The following is a 16,846-nucleotide window of genomic DNA, read 5'->3' on the forward strand; positions in this document are numbered from 1 at the left end:
TATACAGTACTTGCCTTTAAATAGCTGCATGTAAGCAAGTGTATCCTGTAAATGTTGAGAACACTGGTGGCTTCTGTGTGTGCATTAGGATGGGTAAAAAGCAATGACTGAATTTCCCTATGGGGATAATAAAGTGAGTTAACCTTTTTAACATCACTTTCTTGCATTAGTGAAATGCATGAAACAGACTTGTTGTCATAACGTGCTCAATTTAGGTACTTATGTACTTTTTTAAGCTATGATGATGGAATTAAGAAGACAGACATCTCCTCAAATGTCAGTGTGTTTGTTGGGTATATTGTGCTATTCTGGCAGTTCTACGCAGCCTGAGTTCTCTGATAGTGGAATCCTCTAGTATCTTTCATAGTACAGAGGTAAATATATGGATAACTAGTTCATGGTGAATCCAGTTCTTTACATGAACATATGATTAAAATTTAAACATCCAACTCCAGCCTAAGGGTTGCTTTGGAGTTATATTTGAGCCATGTTTGAACTCATATAGTGAAGGTTGTTTTCAGTTCATCTACATTTGAATCTTTGGTCTGAACTGAACTTACGTTGGTTCACATTAGCTCATTGATTAACATGAAACAAACCATTCCACCTTAAAAGTTGCTGGTAGCCTTTGATCAGCACAATGAGTTAAAAATGTATTACAAATAATTAATTTTCCTCTAACTAGTAAAACATTGAATTCATCATTTACTCTGCTGATGGTTTCTTTACATTTGAGATGCATGTGGGTACGCATTCTAATGTTGCGTTTACACGTGGGGTGAGATCATGAAAAACACATTTTAATATCAGGTTAAAACAGGGCCATGAGCTGCTGGTCTAACGTAAACTGCAGTTATAAAGGATGAGGAAGGAAAATATGTCGAAGGTGCCCCCTGCAGCGACATGAGGGCATCAGCAGGGTCGAGACAAGGATACGTAGTAGGAAGCCAGAGAGGTCAGTGTGGGTGAGTCAGAGTGATAAAGGGCAGCCAAACGGATTACCCATCAGTCTTTAGGAATAATCCTTGGTTAAAGTTTTTCTCCATGTACCTGGCTTTTTGCACTCCTCTGCCTCCACTGCTTCCCGTATGTAGAGTTTAAAAGAAGAAGAGAAGAGTTGTTGATTGTGCTGTTGTATAAATGCTCAGAGGTGATCTTAATGACTGTGGCCTCTTGGGAGTCACCTCGGAGGCCTGAGAGCTGATTCCTGTATCTCATTATGTATCTCTCAAGGACTGTGCGTGGCATATGTGCTGGGATTGAGAGACTGGAAAAGGGAGCTTCCAAAATGAGAATAAAAGCAAGTAACATGATACCATACCAGTGTGATGCACACAAAGACCACTTTGTGTCAGACAATTGGGCTGATATCACCACTCTCCTATTGTGTTCCATTTGCACATAACAGATTTGCTTCAAAGAACAAGTTTCACCTAAAACCTTGTTCTATTTACTGCAGCCAGGCGTGTAGGGGTGTACAATTGAGCCGAGTCCCAGTGTCAATTTCTGCTGCCCTCATGTCTGCCGACCCTGACACCATTTCACAGATCAGAGATAGATAGATTCAAGGAGATGGGTAGAATCAAGTTCACATCACGTTCAGATGTCGTCCCTCTCTTCTCCTTTTCCTATTTCAATCAAAATTACTAGCAATGTGATTCATTTAAATCCCACGCAGACTTTTCCCAAGTGGTCAGCATGAACAAGCATCATTGTGTTGTGGGTCAGGATAGGCAGAGCACTGCAGTCTGTTGGGCAGATTATATATCAGGCTTTCTGTTTTCAAGTCTATGAGGTCTGGGGCGGTGTAGATCGAGGCCCTGTCTTTGTGATTCGACCCAGAGTCCCAGGATGTGAAGTGGAGGGAGATCCTGTTGCTGAAACTGGGGCTGGAGCTGCAGGTTGCTGCTGGTTGTGGATTTGAGGTTTGCGAGGCATTACTGTACGTATTGGCTGCTGGGGTGGATGCAACTGGTGTTGAGGCCGAAGCTGGTGGTTTCGACGGTAGCGTAAGGATTGGGAACGTAGGAGAACCCGTGTGTATTGGACCTCTGGCATAATGAGCTTGAGACAGAGCTCCTGGACCTTGCTTGAGAACCCACGGCTCATATTTACTGGGAGGTCATACCCCACAATGTCAACTTTCCCACTAGGCTGCCAGGGGCGTAGATCTTTGTTTTTGATCTGTGCAGCTGAGCGAAGGAGTGGTGTCTGACCACCAAAACAGGTCCTCATCAATCTCTCCTGGGCTCGACGAAGGAGCTGCACCTCTCTGCCCACACAAGCTGGACCCAGGGCTGACAGTTGTTGCCACAATGAAGTGTTAAAGTGGTCGTAGAGAGCAGCATCAAGTGAATTCCAGGCACGGATCTTGGCAGGAAGGCCTGGTGTGAGGCTCCGCTTGGAGCTTGGTGTCCTCATATTGAGTTTAAAATACAGGATGTCATCCAGATCCCAGGAGAGAAGATGGCGAAGGAGAACCAGTGATTCATCAAAATACTCTGCAATCATTACCAAGGAGAACACTCGCTCCACTTCTGCCACAAATTTGCGGGCGTACCCCACATCTGTTGCCACGTGATCTTTGTCTCCACCCAAATCAAAGGTTAAAGTATTGCGTGCATACATGGAGTCCTTCTCCTCTGGCCGGTAGTAGCGCCAAGGTTCTTCTAAGAAGGCCTCCAGGGAGCCGTTGGGGACCCTCTTGAAGCTCTGACAGTACTGGTTGTAGTACGTGAATAAGGATTCAAACATTGAGCTGGGCTCTCTCAGAATTGTAACATAAATAGTGTCATTGGGCATGACACGTTGCAGCTCACCCTTGTTGAAACGCATGTGGCTGGTGATGATGTTTGGTGGCAACGTGTGAGGGTGGATGAAGTGTGAGGTGAAGGAGTGCGGGTAGCAGAACTGATGGGTGCAGGCCTGCACAGGTAAAGCCACCGTCAGGTTATTGCGCTCTGCAAAGCGGAACAAAAGGTTCTGCATTGTAGAGCTGGCCGTTTTGTGGGTCTTGAGAAAGGCCACATTGGTGTGCTTAGGCTTCAGGCCTGGATAGGGGTGGGAGCGCAGAGCAGGGCAGCCTATGTGGAAGGCCTCCATGGTCCTGCAGAGAGAGTGAAAGGGTGATCATTATAAAGTGTCAGTAGTTCCACAAAAAGAGCAGCATGTACCAGGGTTATTATAAATGGTCGTCTGGTTTTGCTTTTCTTCAGGCTGTTGGTTTGATTTAAAGCTTTGATTTACAACACATACAAAAGATATGATGAAAAAATGCTCATCAAATTTGATCTGCACAACCAGCGCTTATTAAAATTGAAGATATTGTGCAAAGTCATTTTATTGTTTTACAACAAGAACCATTAATGTTGCTTGACCCACAGTAATTAAAGCTAAGTAATTAAAACCTGGATGTAACAGACTGTATATAATTACTAGACAGAGGAACCATGATGTCACATATGGGTTACTGAACTGCTGTTTTTATGTCAGTAGTTTGTAATTTGGGTTTTAAGTGCTCATATTTGGATGAAAGGAGCAGAGTGCAAGGGGTCGGAGGCATCTGCGAGAGGTCATGGGTCAGTTAATGCTAACCACTAGTTTACTGACTTGGTAAAACTGTAAACTTGATCAAGCACTGGGTAACAGTCATTTTGCAGTCTTGTTGTGGAACCTTTTAACCACAACTACAGTGGAGCCGTCTGTCAGGAAAATGTTTTGTCAAATAAACAAACTCTGAAAGTCTGACTTGGCGTAAGTGAGCATACTGTCATACCAGCCAATCAAATCCCAACAAGGCATACATCAAAGCTGTTTAACTGACCTGAGTTGAAATTTAAAGAGATCACTAGAAGACTTGGGTCCAAATAAAAATGATGAGGCCATAATGAGTCTTGGGAAAAAAAAAAAAACTAGTATTTTTTAGACTAAAGTTTAATGTTTTGTGTTTAGGAGCTGAGGTTCTTACCCCTTGGATCCAAGTATAAGCCGATGATAAAAACGCAACAATCTTTTAATAGTCTATACTGTTCCACACTGTTGTAATTTTAAAGAAACATGAGAGACTCTATAATGTATAGGTGTTATGTAATTACTGAAACAATTAGAGAAGGTGTTCATATTGCACATAAGAAATAAATATGCATCTTAAACAAGTATATTTCTTCACTATGTTACACTGTATTGATTGAACTTAAACCACAAAAGGTTTCAATGATTTGTTCATCATTACCGGTATTGACTGATGTACACATGTTTATCGAAATGACATTTTCGCCTAAAGTGCCTGGACCTTTTTAATTCGTTATTGGGCAAGTGACTATTTTTGGTAATTTCCGCACATATTACAAGACAGTGGCAGTGAGGACAGTGAGGCAAATCAGGCCCAGTGTGGTCTCCAGGGTCTGTAAGGTCCACCTCTGCATGAACAGTGAGTGTACCTGCTTTGTTAGGTACCATGAAGTAATGGTACTAATGTAAGGAATGATGTTCAAAGGGATCATGTGGATGTGGACAGGGGTCTGGATCAGCACTGATGTTGGTCTAATGTTCTAAAATATATGTTCCTTTCACCTTTCAGGTGTTTTTCTTGTATTTTTTTAGATATACTTCTTGGATATTTTTGCCACTTATGGGCAAAGAACCAAATATGGTAACTTCATTAAACTTGATTTTCTACATGAAAATTTTTTTTTTTTTTAATTTCCCAAGAGAAATAAAGTAATACAATTTCAGAGTGTTTCTATGAGTGCCCTATGAAGGGTTAAAGATTTAACAATGTGTGGAAATAAAAGTAAAAATAAAAAATAACAGGGTTTTTCAAGGTCAAATTCAACTACTTTTCAAGCACTTTTAAGGGTCATTTTCACATTTTTCCAGCACAGCTCCTTATTGCTGGGGTCAAATACATACCTACAGGAATACATGTACTCATGATTTTTTTTTTCCCTTTTTATCACAATGATGTACATTGTACTATGCTATAAACATCTAAAATTATGTTTCATAATATCAAAAAGTTTAGAAATTAAAGGAGAAAAAACAGGGAAGCCACTTGGCGTTCTTCAGACACACTCACACCGAGACAAATATTAAGATAAAATGTACCTAGAGTTGACCTGAGAGCAGCCGATAATTTAGTTTTTTGACTTGAAGTTTCATTTTTCCAAAATGTATCACCTCTCTATAAGTAGCTTTGACTTTTCACCTAAAGGATAGACTGCTGTGTGGAGAAGGGGTGGGATTAAATAAGTTATACTTCCTCCCACTCCTTTTCGAAAGTGCAAATGAAATCATGTATATGTATAAGCTTTATTTTTGTTTTTGATTGTTTTTTTGTTTTTTCCATGACTTCTTACTACCTGTTTTATTTCTAAGGACTAAGTAAGATTACTTTGTTTTGTTGCATATTTGAAATAAATAAATAATAATAAAAAATAAAAAAAAGAACTGGCAGAGTTAATATTAAAAATAAATAAATCACATCACAGAGTTAGAATTGCAAGCACTTTCAAGCACTTCTCAGACCTCCAAACTCTGAAAGCAATGCAGCAACTGCATTAAATGGACAAAGATGGGAGAAAACGCTGAGCAAAATGTGAAAGTTTAAAGGTTTCAGAACAGAAGGCAGAGCCGTCAAAAATCTTTTTTCCACCTCTTTTATAATTAGTCACTCGACCCACTTATCAAGCTGCGCATTCAAGTTGAGTGAGATTTTAACAGCCGTCTCCTTTACAGAGGAGGTGGTTATAATCGCTTAATTAGCGAGAGTTTAAAAGAAAAAGACAATGACTGCCATAATGCCATGTTTCATTGTAATCAGCTCTCTATTTTGCTGTGTGTTTGCGAGGATGTGGGGGATGTGGGAGATGTTAAAATCACTCACCAGCTCAAGTGACCTCCATGGTGTAGCAGAAGACTGAGAGTACTGATGGCAATGAAGACCAGAAATATCTTCTTCTGCGACATCTTTAACCGTTTCAGTGGGACTGTGGGAAGGAGATGAGAGCAAGGTGAATACTGAATTTAAGATAAAGTAGAGTAGGGTGGCGGTGATGGAGGTGGTGGAGGTTTATGTGATTTTTTTTTGGTTCATTCTCTTATAACACAGAATGAGAGTGAAAATGTGTGAAGGAATGAGGGCACAAGAGGAACATATCTGAGATAGCAAAGATGAAAAGAAGCTGGAACAAGTAGACTGGACAGGAAGGTGATTATTTGTTCCACAAAAAAAACTCAGATGCAATAATTAAAGAGGTTTACAGCAGCTAATTAAAGATAATTTGTGTCAGTAAAGTTTTTTTACAAGCAGCGGGGTGGGGGTGATGTTTCAATTTCAAAGGCTGAACTTAGAAATTCTCTGAAAAGCCATAAAAGTTAGAAATTTAAAAGAAATAAATGTTTTCTGTTTTATCTAAATGGGTCCTAATTCACCATTATCCAGGCTTGGCTTTTATTATACATTCAAATACAGAGCTGTTCACTCAGCTGTTTTTAGTCCAACTAGTTGACCCAAACCCTGGACAGATGGTTCTGTCCATTAAGGTGAAGACACACTAACCCGATTTTCGGTGGTCGGACATCGTCCGGCAGTCTGGCGAGGTTGGTGACATGAGTCTGTTTGGTGTGTTCTCTACGATCGGCCATCATTAATGCTGTTACCAGTCTTTTCGGACAATTCAACATGTGTGATCTGCCACTACCAGTTGTTCAGTCGGACCGATCTGATTGGTGGAGGGATAGCCCTCGACTAATGAATGAGCGAACGAGAAGTTTCCATGTGAATACAGCTATGCCAAAGTACTTCACACTATTATTGTCTTCTATATTAGGAAATGAACTGCTCATATCGCATCTGAATGAGTGCCAGTCAGTGTTGCCTATGGACGTCATTCATTCCACGGAGTGAACACTGTTAGCATTGTTAGCATACTGGGATTTCTCCTTAGTTTTCGTCTGTAACACCTTTCTTCTTCCACAAGAAGAAGCCCTAGAGCTGACAACACCTAGAGCTGACAACGCCAGTATCTTCTTCTTACTAGCCATCCAATTCAAAAAGTACAACAACAACCTTTCTTGACTACTCAAAACTCTCTGTTGACAACAATGATTGACAACAGCTAGTTATGTGTTTAGAGAGACGTTCCGTCATTTTTCGGTGTTACATCTCATGAAAGTGCAAAATGTACACTCAAGTCGGTAGTTGATTTGGTGTGTGAGACGGGAGCCAATTGATGAGTCGGGCTAGCTTTTCTGGCGACGAGCCTGTTTTCTGACAAGCCTGTTTCATTAACAGTCTTGCTGAAAGAATGAAACGTTCATAGATACTTTGGACCTTCTATTTCGTCAACATTAAAACCAGAGATAACATTAATTCTATTAAATCAAGTAGTTTTTGTTTTGAAAAACTGTTTAGAAGGCACAGCATTCCTGCACATGTATAGAGCATACCAGGCTTCCACTACAGATCAAATAGTGACAAGTTTAGGAATATCAATGCTACATACGACCCATGATGCAACATTCTCCATAAAATTATGGTATGACTGTATAAAACCAAACTTAAACTGGACAATTTGTTATCAGTGTTCCCATAAGTAACAGGTGTCAAACATGCGGCCCAGGGGCAAAAACTGGCCCGCCAAAACTTTCAATCCAGCCCGCAGGATGAATTTGCAAAGTGCAAAAATTACCCTGAAGATATTAACAGTCAAGGGCATCAAACTCGAAAATAATAGCATAATAACCTATAAATAATTACTCCAAATTTTCTTCTTTAATGTGAAAAAAAAAAAAAATGACATTATTCCTATAAATAATGGCAACACCAATTTTTTCTCTTTGATTTATTGCAAAGAACATTAAATTCTGATATCCTTTAACAATAAAATGTCAATAAACAGAACAAATATGAACAACCTGAAATATCTAAAAAAAAAAAAAAAAAAAAGTCCAATTTTACCAATATTCTACCTGTTTTGTGCCTTGGTAGATCTGATCTGTAATGCACATGTATAAATCATAAGTTGAGGCATAATATTGATTATGCCTCATTAATATTAAAATTTTGCTTATTTTTCTTAAGAAATTTCTGTTTTTTAGATTATTCACATCTTTTTTGTTTTGGATAGTTTGTAAAATGTAAAATTTTTCATAATTTAATGTTATTTTTTTGCACTGAAAAATTTGGAGTTGTTGTTATTTATAGGCTATTATGCTATTATTTTACTGGTTCCAGCCCACCGGAGATCAAATTGGGCTGAATGTGACCCCTGAAAGAAAATGAGTTTGACACCCCTGCCATAAGTCTTACTACCTCCAACACAGAACAAGTCATGATACATTGAGTACACTCAATACTTGACCCAACCCCTGTTCCAACTAAACAAAATACACTGTATGATTCCAAAATTACTGTTTGGAAGACTTACTAAAAAAGACAGAAGTCCTTGTGTGAAGTGCTGATCATCTGGCTGCAACTCTAAAACCCTTGAACAGCTGGGACTGTGCTGCTCCAGTGGGTAAGCTTACTACGAATGGGCATAAACACACACAGATGCTCAACGGCATGAAGCCTACTCTGATACCATACGAATGTTAATGCTCTCACACTAATTGCTGCATGGATTGTTGTTGAAACACACAGCTTGATTTGTTTTTGTCTAGTTAATCTCTTATTATCAGTACAGTGTGTCCTCAGCCCTGAAATGAACCAGACAGACCTCTTAACACACACACTACATTCCGTTAGCCTCATAGCATAATTACCTAAGTTATACACTACATGGACAAAAGTATTGGGACAGGTTGAATTCAGGTTGTAATATAGTTTTATATTATGATGAATATCATTGCATTGGTTAGTTTTGTTTAAAACTGTTATCTTTGGTTCCAAAATTCCCCAGAGATGGTTTTTACTTAATTTCTGTCAACATTGTTTTTGTTGTTTTTTTTTTACCCATGACTATTATTTTAAATGTTTTACCTCTAAATTTCTAAAAATATTTTTCATGCTCCGACTGTAAATAATAATTTTCTACCACAACTAACCATCTATTTTCTTCAAATCTCACTTAGTAAGAAAAATCTCCCATTAAACTTAAAGGGGTCATATTTTGCGAAACCCACTTTTATTAGTCTTTTGTACATTTATTTATGTATTTGGACCCTAACAGTTCAAAAAGTTTGAATTTAAACCCTCCAGGTGTTGCAAAGCTATCTTTATATTCATTCCGGCAAAAATCTAGTGGATTTCTACAATTTGTTTTAATTCCTGCTTAATTTGTTACATTTTATAACTAGTTACGTCATAACATTTGCACATATAGGGTCGAGACTTACGACGAACATTTCTCCGAGTACGACATAATTGTTTATCAATATGATATTTATCACAATATAAATCTACATTATGACATTAGCCGTTACTGTTTTGCATCCCAGACCCATGCTAGAAAAGAAACACCTGAATTCAATGTGTCCCAGTACTTTTGTCCATATAGTGTATGACTTTGGCGATTATGCTTTGAGGCTAAGGATTTATTGCTTGTTCTGGTTTTCAGATTTATTGCACAGGATGTTTACAACTACACACAGGTAAAGCTTTAAGTGAACCATAGTAATGCCTTGCTAAAGGGCAACTTGACAGCTGCTACTAAAAGGAACACCATTACTTATTCATATTACCAAGCAGCTCAGCTAGACCCAACCAGTCTGTACTCAAACTCTAGTCCGACGCTAACCCTTTTAATCAGGCACCTAGCATTTTAGTACCTTCTCAGCAAAAAAGGTACACTTAAGCTCAGAGCAAGGACCCCTCATACATTCCTCAAAAAGTAAAAATATCCTTTCTGGAGCAATTTTTTTCTTTGCATTGCTCCTATTTTGTATTGACACAGTCTGAATCACTCTAGATATGGGTGTTCATGTTTGGTTCCTTTCAAAAGCACCTATTTGCTGCCATTATATCTTGTATAACTGTGGAGAAACAACCTCCACTGACTTGAAAATTGCACGAGTGAGATAATCCATCACATTAAACATGACATCTTAATGCGGTTCTCCCACAGATTCTGTGATATTCGTCTTTCACTGCTCAGAGTTGAGTGTTTTCATATCTCTGCCTTCGTCACTTCACTGTCTCCTTGCTGTCAATTACCCGACACCCACAGGACAAAATGGGATCTCTTCCAGGACATGCTCACATAAGAGCAACAGTGTAGTCGGACGCATTTGTATTTGGCAAGTGAAAGGGAAGCATTTAGCATTCCTTGACAATAAAGAAGCCCCTCTGAGAGTATTTAGACTGAAGCACATACTGAAGCTGGCTTTAAAGTGTACAAATTAAAGAAAAGTTTGGTTTAAGTGGGTCAAGGATTTTGTTACTGTAACTATAACTACAGTGAAAAATAGAACATCTCTGTATGAAATGGAGAGAAATACACAGAAATGACTGCAATATTCATGGAGAACTAACATTTTTAGATTAGATTATTTTAGATTAGACTGGATAAGACTTTATTGATCCCACTGAGGAAATTCACTGATCAAAGCAGCAACAAGAATAAAATGCACAAAGAAAAAAATGTGCACACATAAACACAGTGCAAAAGACAAACAATATAAAAATTAGGGCTGTCAAATGATTAAAAGTTTTAATCAGATTAATCATAGCGTTGCTGTGGATTAATTTCGATTAATCACAATTAAATATCATTCATTTTGAATCTATATTAATTGCGTTTTGCAAGAGCAAACAGACTTTAGAAAGAAGGGAATATATTTGCACTTAACGTGTTTGTCGCAAGCTGGGCGATGCTTTAACCGAAGTGCTAGCAGAATCCCTGACTAACGTATGCTTTGCGTTAATGTGGTATTTGAAGATGGAAGTGCTTGAGTGAAAAGAAAACTCCTTCCTGCAGAGTATGTATAATACTTTATGTCGGTTGATGGTTCCGCCTTGTTTTTTTTTTACTCATATTTCCATCCAAAGGTCCAATGTGCTGTTTAGTGTCTTCCATCTTTATGGGTTGGTTCTGCTGTCTATCACTACTGGATCAACTGACCATTTGCACATGTGTGACGCTAACTGTACATGAACAAACTGCCCCATTGCATTGGTAAAGACATTCAGTCATTCTGTATGGCAGATGGGTTAATTGCGTTAAAATTTTTAATCAGATTAATCATGATGATGGATTAATCTGTGTTAATTTTGACAGCCCTAACAAAAATATAAAAATAGCATGATAACTATTTCTTTGTTCCATTAAATTCATATAAAAGGGAAAAATTCATTCTCTAAAATCCAAGCAAACGTATGTCTGAAGTAAACCTATGAAGAACATCTGTATCTGTAGTGTTCTATCTATCTATCTATCTATCTATCTATCTATCTATCTATCTATCTATCTATCTATCTATCTATGTTTTCAGAAAGATGCAGGGGCTGTTCCATAGTTCTGACCGTGTGTGTGTGTGTGTGTGTGTGTGTGTGTGTGTGTGTGTGTGTGTGGGTGTGTGTGTTGTGTGTGTGTGTGTGTGTGTGTGTGCGTGTGTGTGTGTGTGTGTGTGTGTGTGTGTGTGTGTGTGTGTGTGTGTGTGCGCGAGACAAGATGGAGGTAGATCATGTGTCACTGAGAGTTAATAAGAAAGGGATTTAAGTGGCTTTCATCAGACAGACTGGCCGTTTCTCCCCTTCACCTCCCTCCTGCACTGCCATCTTCTTCCATCTCTACCCTCTCTGCACTCACACTCTGGCCTCTTTAATTAAAAAGGTCTGATTAGGTTTCTCCAACATACACTGCAGATATGAAAGCAAGGAGGCAAGAAACTCAATCCCTCCGTTAGCAGGCCATGTTTTAGTAAAAGGAGATAGACAGCAGCAGAGATACGCATCTTGTTTGTATATTGATTTAATGATTAAGTGAGGGTTAATTCACAAAGAGGTGTGTGTTTTAAAGGATGAAATGAATGTTAATTCATTCCGCTCCAACAACAGAATCGACTCAAACTAAATTAAAACGAACCACAGTAAACTGAACTGAGATTAAATGAATTCAACTGAGCTGAACTGAGTTGAATTAAACTAAATTAAATTCATTTATGTTCTAACCTGCTTAGTCCTTGAGGGGGGGTCACATGGGTGCCCCAGCCCATCCCAACAACAACTGGGCAAAGGCTGTGTACACTCTGGATGTGTCACCAGTAGGGCTGTGTATTGACAAGAATCTGGCAATACGACACAAATCACAATACTAGGATCACGAGACGATATATTGCGATATATCATGATACTGTTAAAAAGGCAATTTTTTGCTCGTGTCTTTTTTTTTAATGACTATTTCCTTGAAGAATTGAATTACAGCAGAAATCTGCACTAATACTAAACACATTTTCATTTGATCCCGGCAGGATCTAATGCTATATCACAAAAATTTTCCTGTGTTCAAACTGAAATTATATTTTATAACATTAATTTAAGATCCTGTTCAAATGTTCATATTCTATTAGTTCAGAACTAACATCATAACATTATTTTTGTACAATCCCAACAAAGGAACTAACATTATTTAATAAGAGTGTTAAATAATAATAATAATAATAATAATAATAATAATAATAATAATAATAATAATAATAATAATAATAAAAAATATAAAAAAAAATCAAAAGAATTAAATATAATATATAATAAAATATAAACAAAAACGAAAAACAAAAAAACTAAAATGAACCTCCACATTATCTGCACTTGAATAAATACCTAAAAATATCAATACAGTACTAGGAAATGAAATATCGCGATATATTGCAGAACCGATATTTTCTTACACCCCTAGTCACCAGTTCATCACAGGACTGACATGTACACCACGTACTAAAAGACATGGTCATTCGTGAACATTTCAGAGACAGTGCCCCCCCCCCTTTATTGAAGAGTTACATTAACTTGTCACATATGAAGTCAATCAAATATGTTCAGTTTTAATCATGTTAATTATTAGAATGTACATTGTATGTCATATGTTACTATCACTTCAAATTCCAAATTATGATGTATATGACACTAACAAACTTTTCTAGATGTGCGTTGACATATGAACTCTTTATTTTTATGTTTGATTTTTCAATAAAATACATTCAGTCACACAGTTGACTAAATTACCGCTCCCCTTTGGGGGGCAGGGTAATGAGTAAAACAACATGGAATCCAACTGAAATGAGCTGAACTGTATCAATGGAATTAAATGAACCGAAATTAATCAAAACGAAGTAAACTGAACTGCGCTAAACTGAAACGAACTGAATTGAATATAATCTAATTACACTGAAAGAAAAACACCTGAAGTGAAATTAATCAAATTAAAGTGAACTACACTGAATTAGTTATGAATGATCATTTTCAAACAAAAATGCCAAAATGTTTGAGAATTCTAACTTGTCAAGTATGATAATTGTGTTTTCCTGTGTCTTCACCATTAGACAAGATAATAATAACTATAGTGTGTATTCCTGGATGTACCTAAGGGGATATGTGATCTGTCGTCTATGCACCGAGTCTGTTTTTCCTTACAATGCGCAGGATTTTTCATTCTCTTGTGTTTAGATGTACCTACACTGTAACACACTATGTGACTTCAGATTTATGGTGTGGGGAAATGACTCTCTACTTCTCCCTGTAGGTGATTTAAACCTTCAATACCCAGTCTTTGCCTTCTATTACTTCCATCTTTCTGTCAGTTTGCCTCCATCTCTCCTAGAGGCCTTTTTTTCCCTTTACATCGCTGCTGCTGCTGCTGCTGTGTGAAAATGTGGTATTTCTAAATGTCAGCTGTTCATGAATCAATAAAAAAGGACTGAAATAAGTTTGGAAAATAAAAGTTTTGTCTTACACGAAGTTTGAACCCTGCGGACAGGACAGCAGGAAGACAAAAGAGAATTACGATCCAAAGACATGTAAAATACCTAAAATCCAAAATAACACCTATGATCCCTAAGCACACAGATGTAGCCTCACACAGATGCGCACCACACACATCAGTTTTCTAAAGACACACATCAGATTTTCATTAATTAGGGGACTGTTTTACAATAGTTTTGCGGATACTTTCCCGTCCCATAAGTATCCCTTAAATGCTGGATTTCCTGTTGGCCATAGGTTACGGCTCCAAGAGGCTTTTTTGTGTGTCTGGACCTAATTCATGCACATACCATATTTGGTACGTCTTGGTCAAACCTCATCTGGAGGCTTAATTTGGCTCAGAGTAAATGACTAATGCTCCACCAGTGGGACTGGGCAGTTAAAGTTGTGCAGTGTTTGTTTGATGTCGTTGTCAATTTATTTTCTTATTGATTATTATTACCCCACCCATCGAAGGTGAGGCAAGGGGTATTGTTTTTGGTTTGGTTTGTTTCTTCATTTGTCAACACTTGAGCAGCAAAACTATTGGTTGAATTCATACCAAAATGGGTTTATAGATTGCCAGTGACCCAGAATAGTTGTGATAATATTTTGGGAAAAGTAGATCAAAGTTCCAATTTTTTATGAATTTTTAACATCTTTTTTCTTCTCCCATTTACTTATAATGGGAAATTTTAAATGTCTATAAAAACATCAATTTTGTTTCAACTTACTTCAAACTTGGCACATATATAGAGACAATTGATATGGTAAGTTAAGTAAGTAAGTCAAGCTTTATTTATATAGCACTTTTTAAAACAACATGTTACAAAGTGCTTCACATAAAGGAGAGATAGATAAGAAGAAATAGGAAAGACAAGAATAAGAGAACCGTTTCAACATGCAGATACAAACTTTCTGGCACAAGCAACACACACTGAACGAACACCATGGCCACATACGTCACAAACAACCCCTATGACAGACCCACAACCAACACTTAACTTACCAATACACAGACACAATATAGATGTAAACAAACTTCCATACACAAATATATGCATACGCACACACACACACTACACTGTCCTGATTTAATGAAATGCTTGCTTATAAAAGTGAGTTTTTAAGAGTCACTTGAAGGTGTCTGTAGAATCTGATGATCTGATGTAATGAGGAAGACTATTCCAGAGGGTTGGGGCCAGAATTGTGACATCGGCACATGCATAGACATGATGACATCAGCTGGATCGATGCCAAAATAAGATACAATACGTGTGAGGGGCCCCTTGGCACCACTTGTTATTATTACTAGTATTACTATTACTTACATGCTTCTATTACCTATTACTTTTATTTATATATATATATAATGTTGTTATGACTACTATTACTGTTATCGCTTTATTAGCTTTCATCCGGTGGTTATATATAGTACATATTGTGCATATTAGAACATAATTCCATATGAACCACTGGTACTTTGAACCACCTCTGAACCTCTGGTACATGTCTGTTGTTTCAAACTCCTCCATGTTTGTAATAATTGGTTCTGGAGCTCCTTATACATGATAACCTTTCAATAATGTTTCCATCTAATTTCTTACTTCTTTTAGTTTCTTTTAAGGAAAGCTGCCTTACTTTTATCAGTCCACACACACACACACACACACTTATTTGCAGTTACATTTACTGACTGAACTTCCTTTCAACAGACTCACTTTTCCACCTCTCCCCAAAAAAATATTTGTGGTGTTTTGAGATGATTTTTTTTTTCTAAATCTAACTTACAGTTATGAGTAAAGAGGTTTTAGTCCCCATAACGTACTAAAAACACACAAACACACCGCCAACCCACTTTAATAAGGGTATGATCATAACGTCACCCTCCACCCCTCAGGCTATCAGCAGCTGCTTTACTCTATGATCAAGTCCTCTGCACTAATCTCTGACTTTTGTCCTCTCCAGAGGGCCCAGCTCCAACATTTTCATGGTTTCAGAAAATTAACACAAATACACACAGATTTTCAGCTTCAGTTTTTTTTTCCACAAAAAGGGGCTTAATCGGTCATATGGTGTGTGTGCATAGATCTAATCCAGCTAGCATATAGAACCACAATAGTCCACCTCTTATACACACTTGGCCATATGTCATTTTTTATTCATTTAAATTCTCCAAGCCCAAGCAAAGATTACTTTATCATGTCAATAATTTCATCAGACAGCTACACCACATCAAACATTATACTGCTATTTCTCAAGTTGAGCAGTACTTTTTTTTTTTTTTTTTTAAAGTCATTAATAGAGAAAAATAGGTCTGAAATCAGTTAAAATCGTGCACTTGTTTCCTTTGTCTGAAAGCAAATTTTTGAATGAGGTTTTTGGTTAACAAGCTTATCTAACATTGACTAAGAAAAGGTTAACCTTGCTTTTACAGGCACACTAAAATTAGATTAGATTACATTAGATTAGATTAGATGAAATTAGATTAAACTATTGATCCCACAACCGGGAAATTCAATGACCAAGGCAGTAACAGAATAAAGTGCAGGAAAAGGTGTGCATGCATAAAGATAGTGCAAGAAAACAAACAATATAAAATAAAAAATAACTAGAAAAGTACTCGGAGAGCACAGACCTCCACCATGGCAGATCAGTCCCACCCCCCCATCACCGCCAAAATTTAATCATTTATTCCTTGTGCCAGTATCAACATTTCCTGAAACTTTCATCCAAATCCGTCCATAACTTTTTGAGTTATTTTGCACACGGACAGACAGACAGACAAACCAACGCTGCAAAAACATAACCTCCTTGGCTGAGGTAATAATAGCAAAAAAACTATACAGACTATGTACATATATACCATTAAATGTGTCTAAATGAGACTATAGGTTACTGATTCATATTCTGGCTCTGTGACATATTTTAATTACATATACTTAT

The 16,846-nt window shown here is 37.5% G+C and overlaps 1 protein-coding gene across 1 annotated transcript in view; it reads right to left on the reverse strand.

The window, feature by feature from the left end:
* Positions 1-227: 227 nt before the first annotated feature.
* gal3st3 (galactose-3-O-sulfotransferase 3) overlaps positions 228-16,846 on the reverse strand; it is a 54,644-nt gene continuing 38,025 nt past the window's right edge. The window contains exons 2-3 of the mRNA XM_030162656.1: positions 5,885-5,987; positions 228-3,106 (exon numbers count right to left, since the gene is read on the reverse strand). Of these exons, the coding sequence (XP_030018516.1) occupies positions 1,789-3,106; positions 5,885-5,967 (1,401 nt within the window). The 5' untranslated portion in view covers positions 5,968-5,987 and the 3' untranslated portion in view covers positions 228-1,788. The remainder of the gene's footprint in view (positions 3,107-5,884; positions 5,988-16,846) is intronic.

This window comes from Sphaeramia orbicularis, chromosome 18 (assembly GCF_902148855.1).
Source record: "Sphaeramia orbicularis chromosome 18, fSphaOr1.1, whole genome shotgun sequence".
NCBI classification, from domain to species: Eukaryota; Metazoa; Chordata; class Actinopteri; order Kurtiformes; family Apogonidae; genus Sphaeramia; species Sphaeramia orbicularis.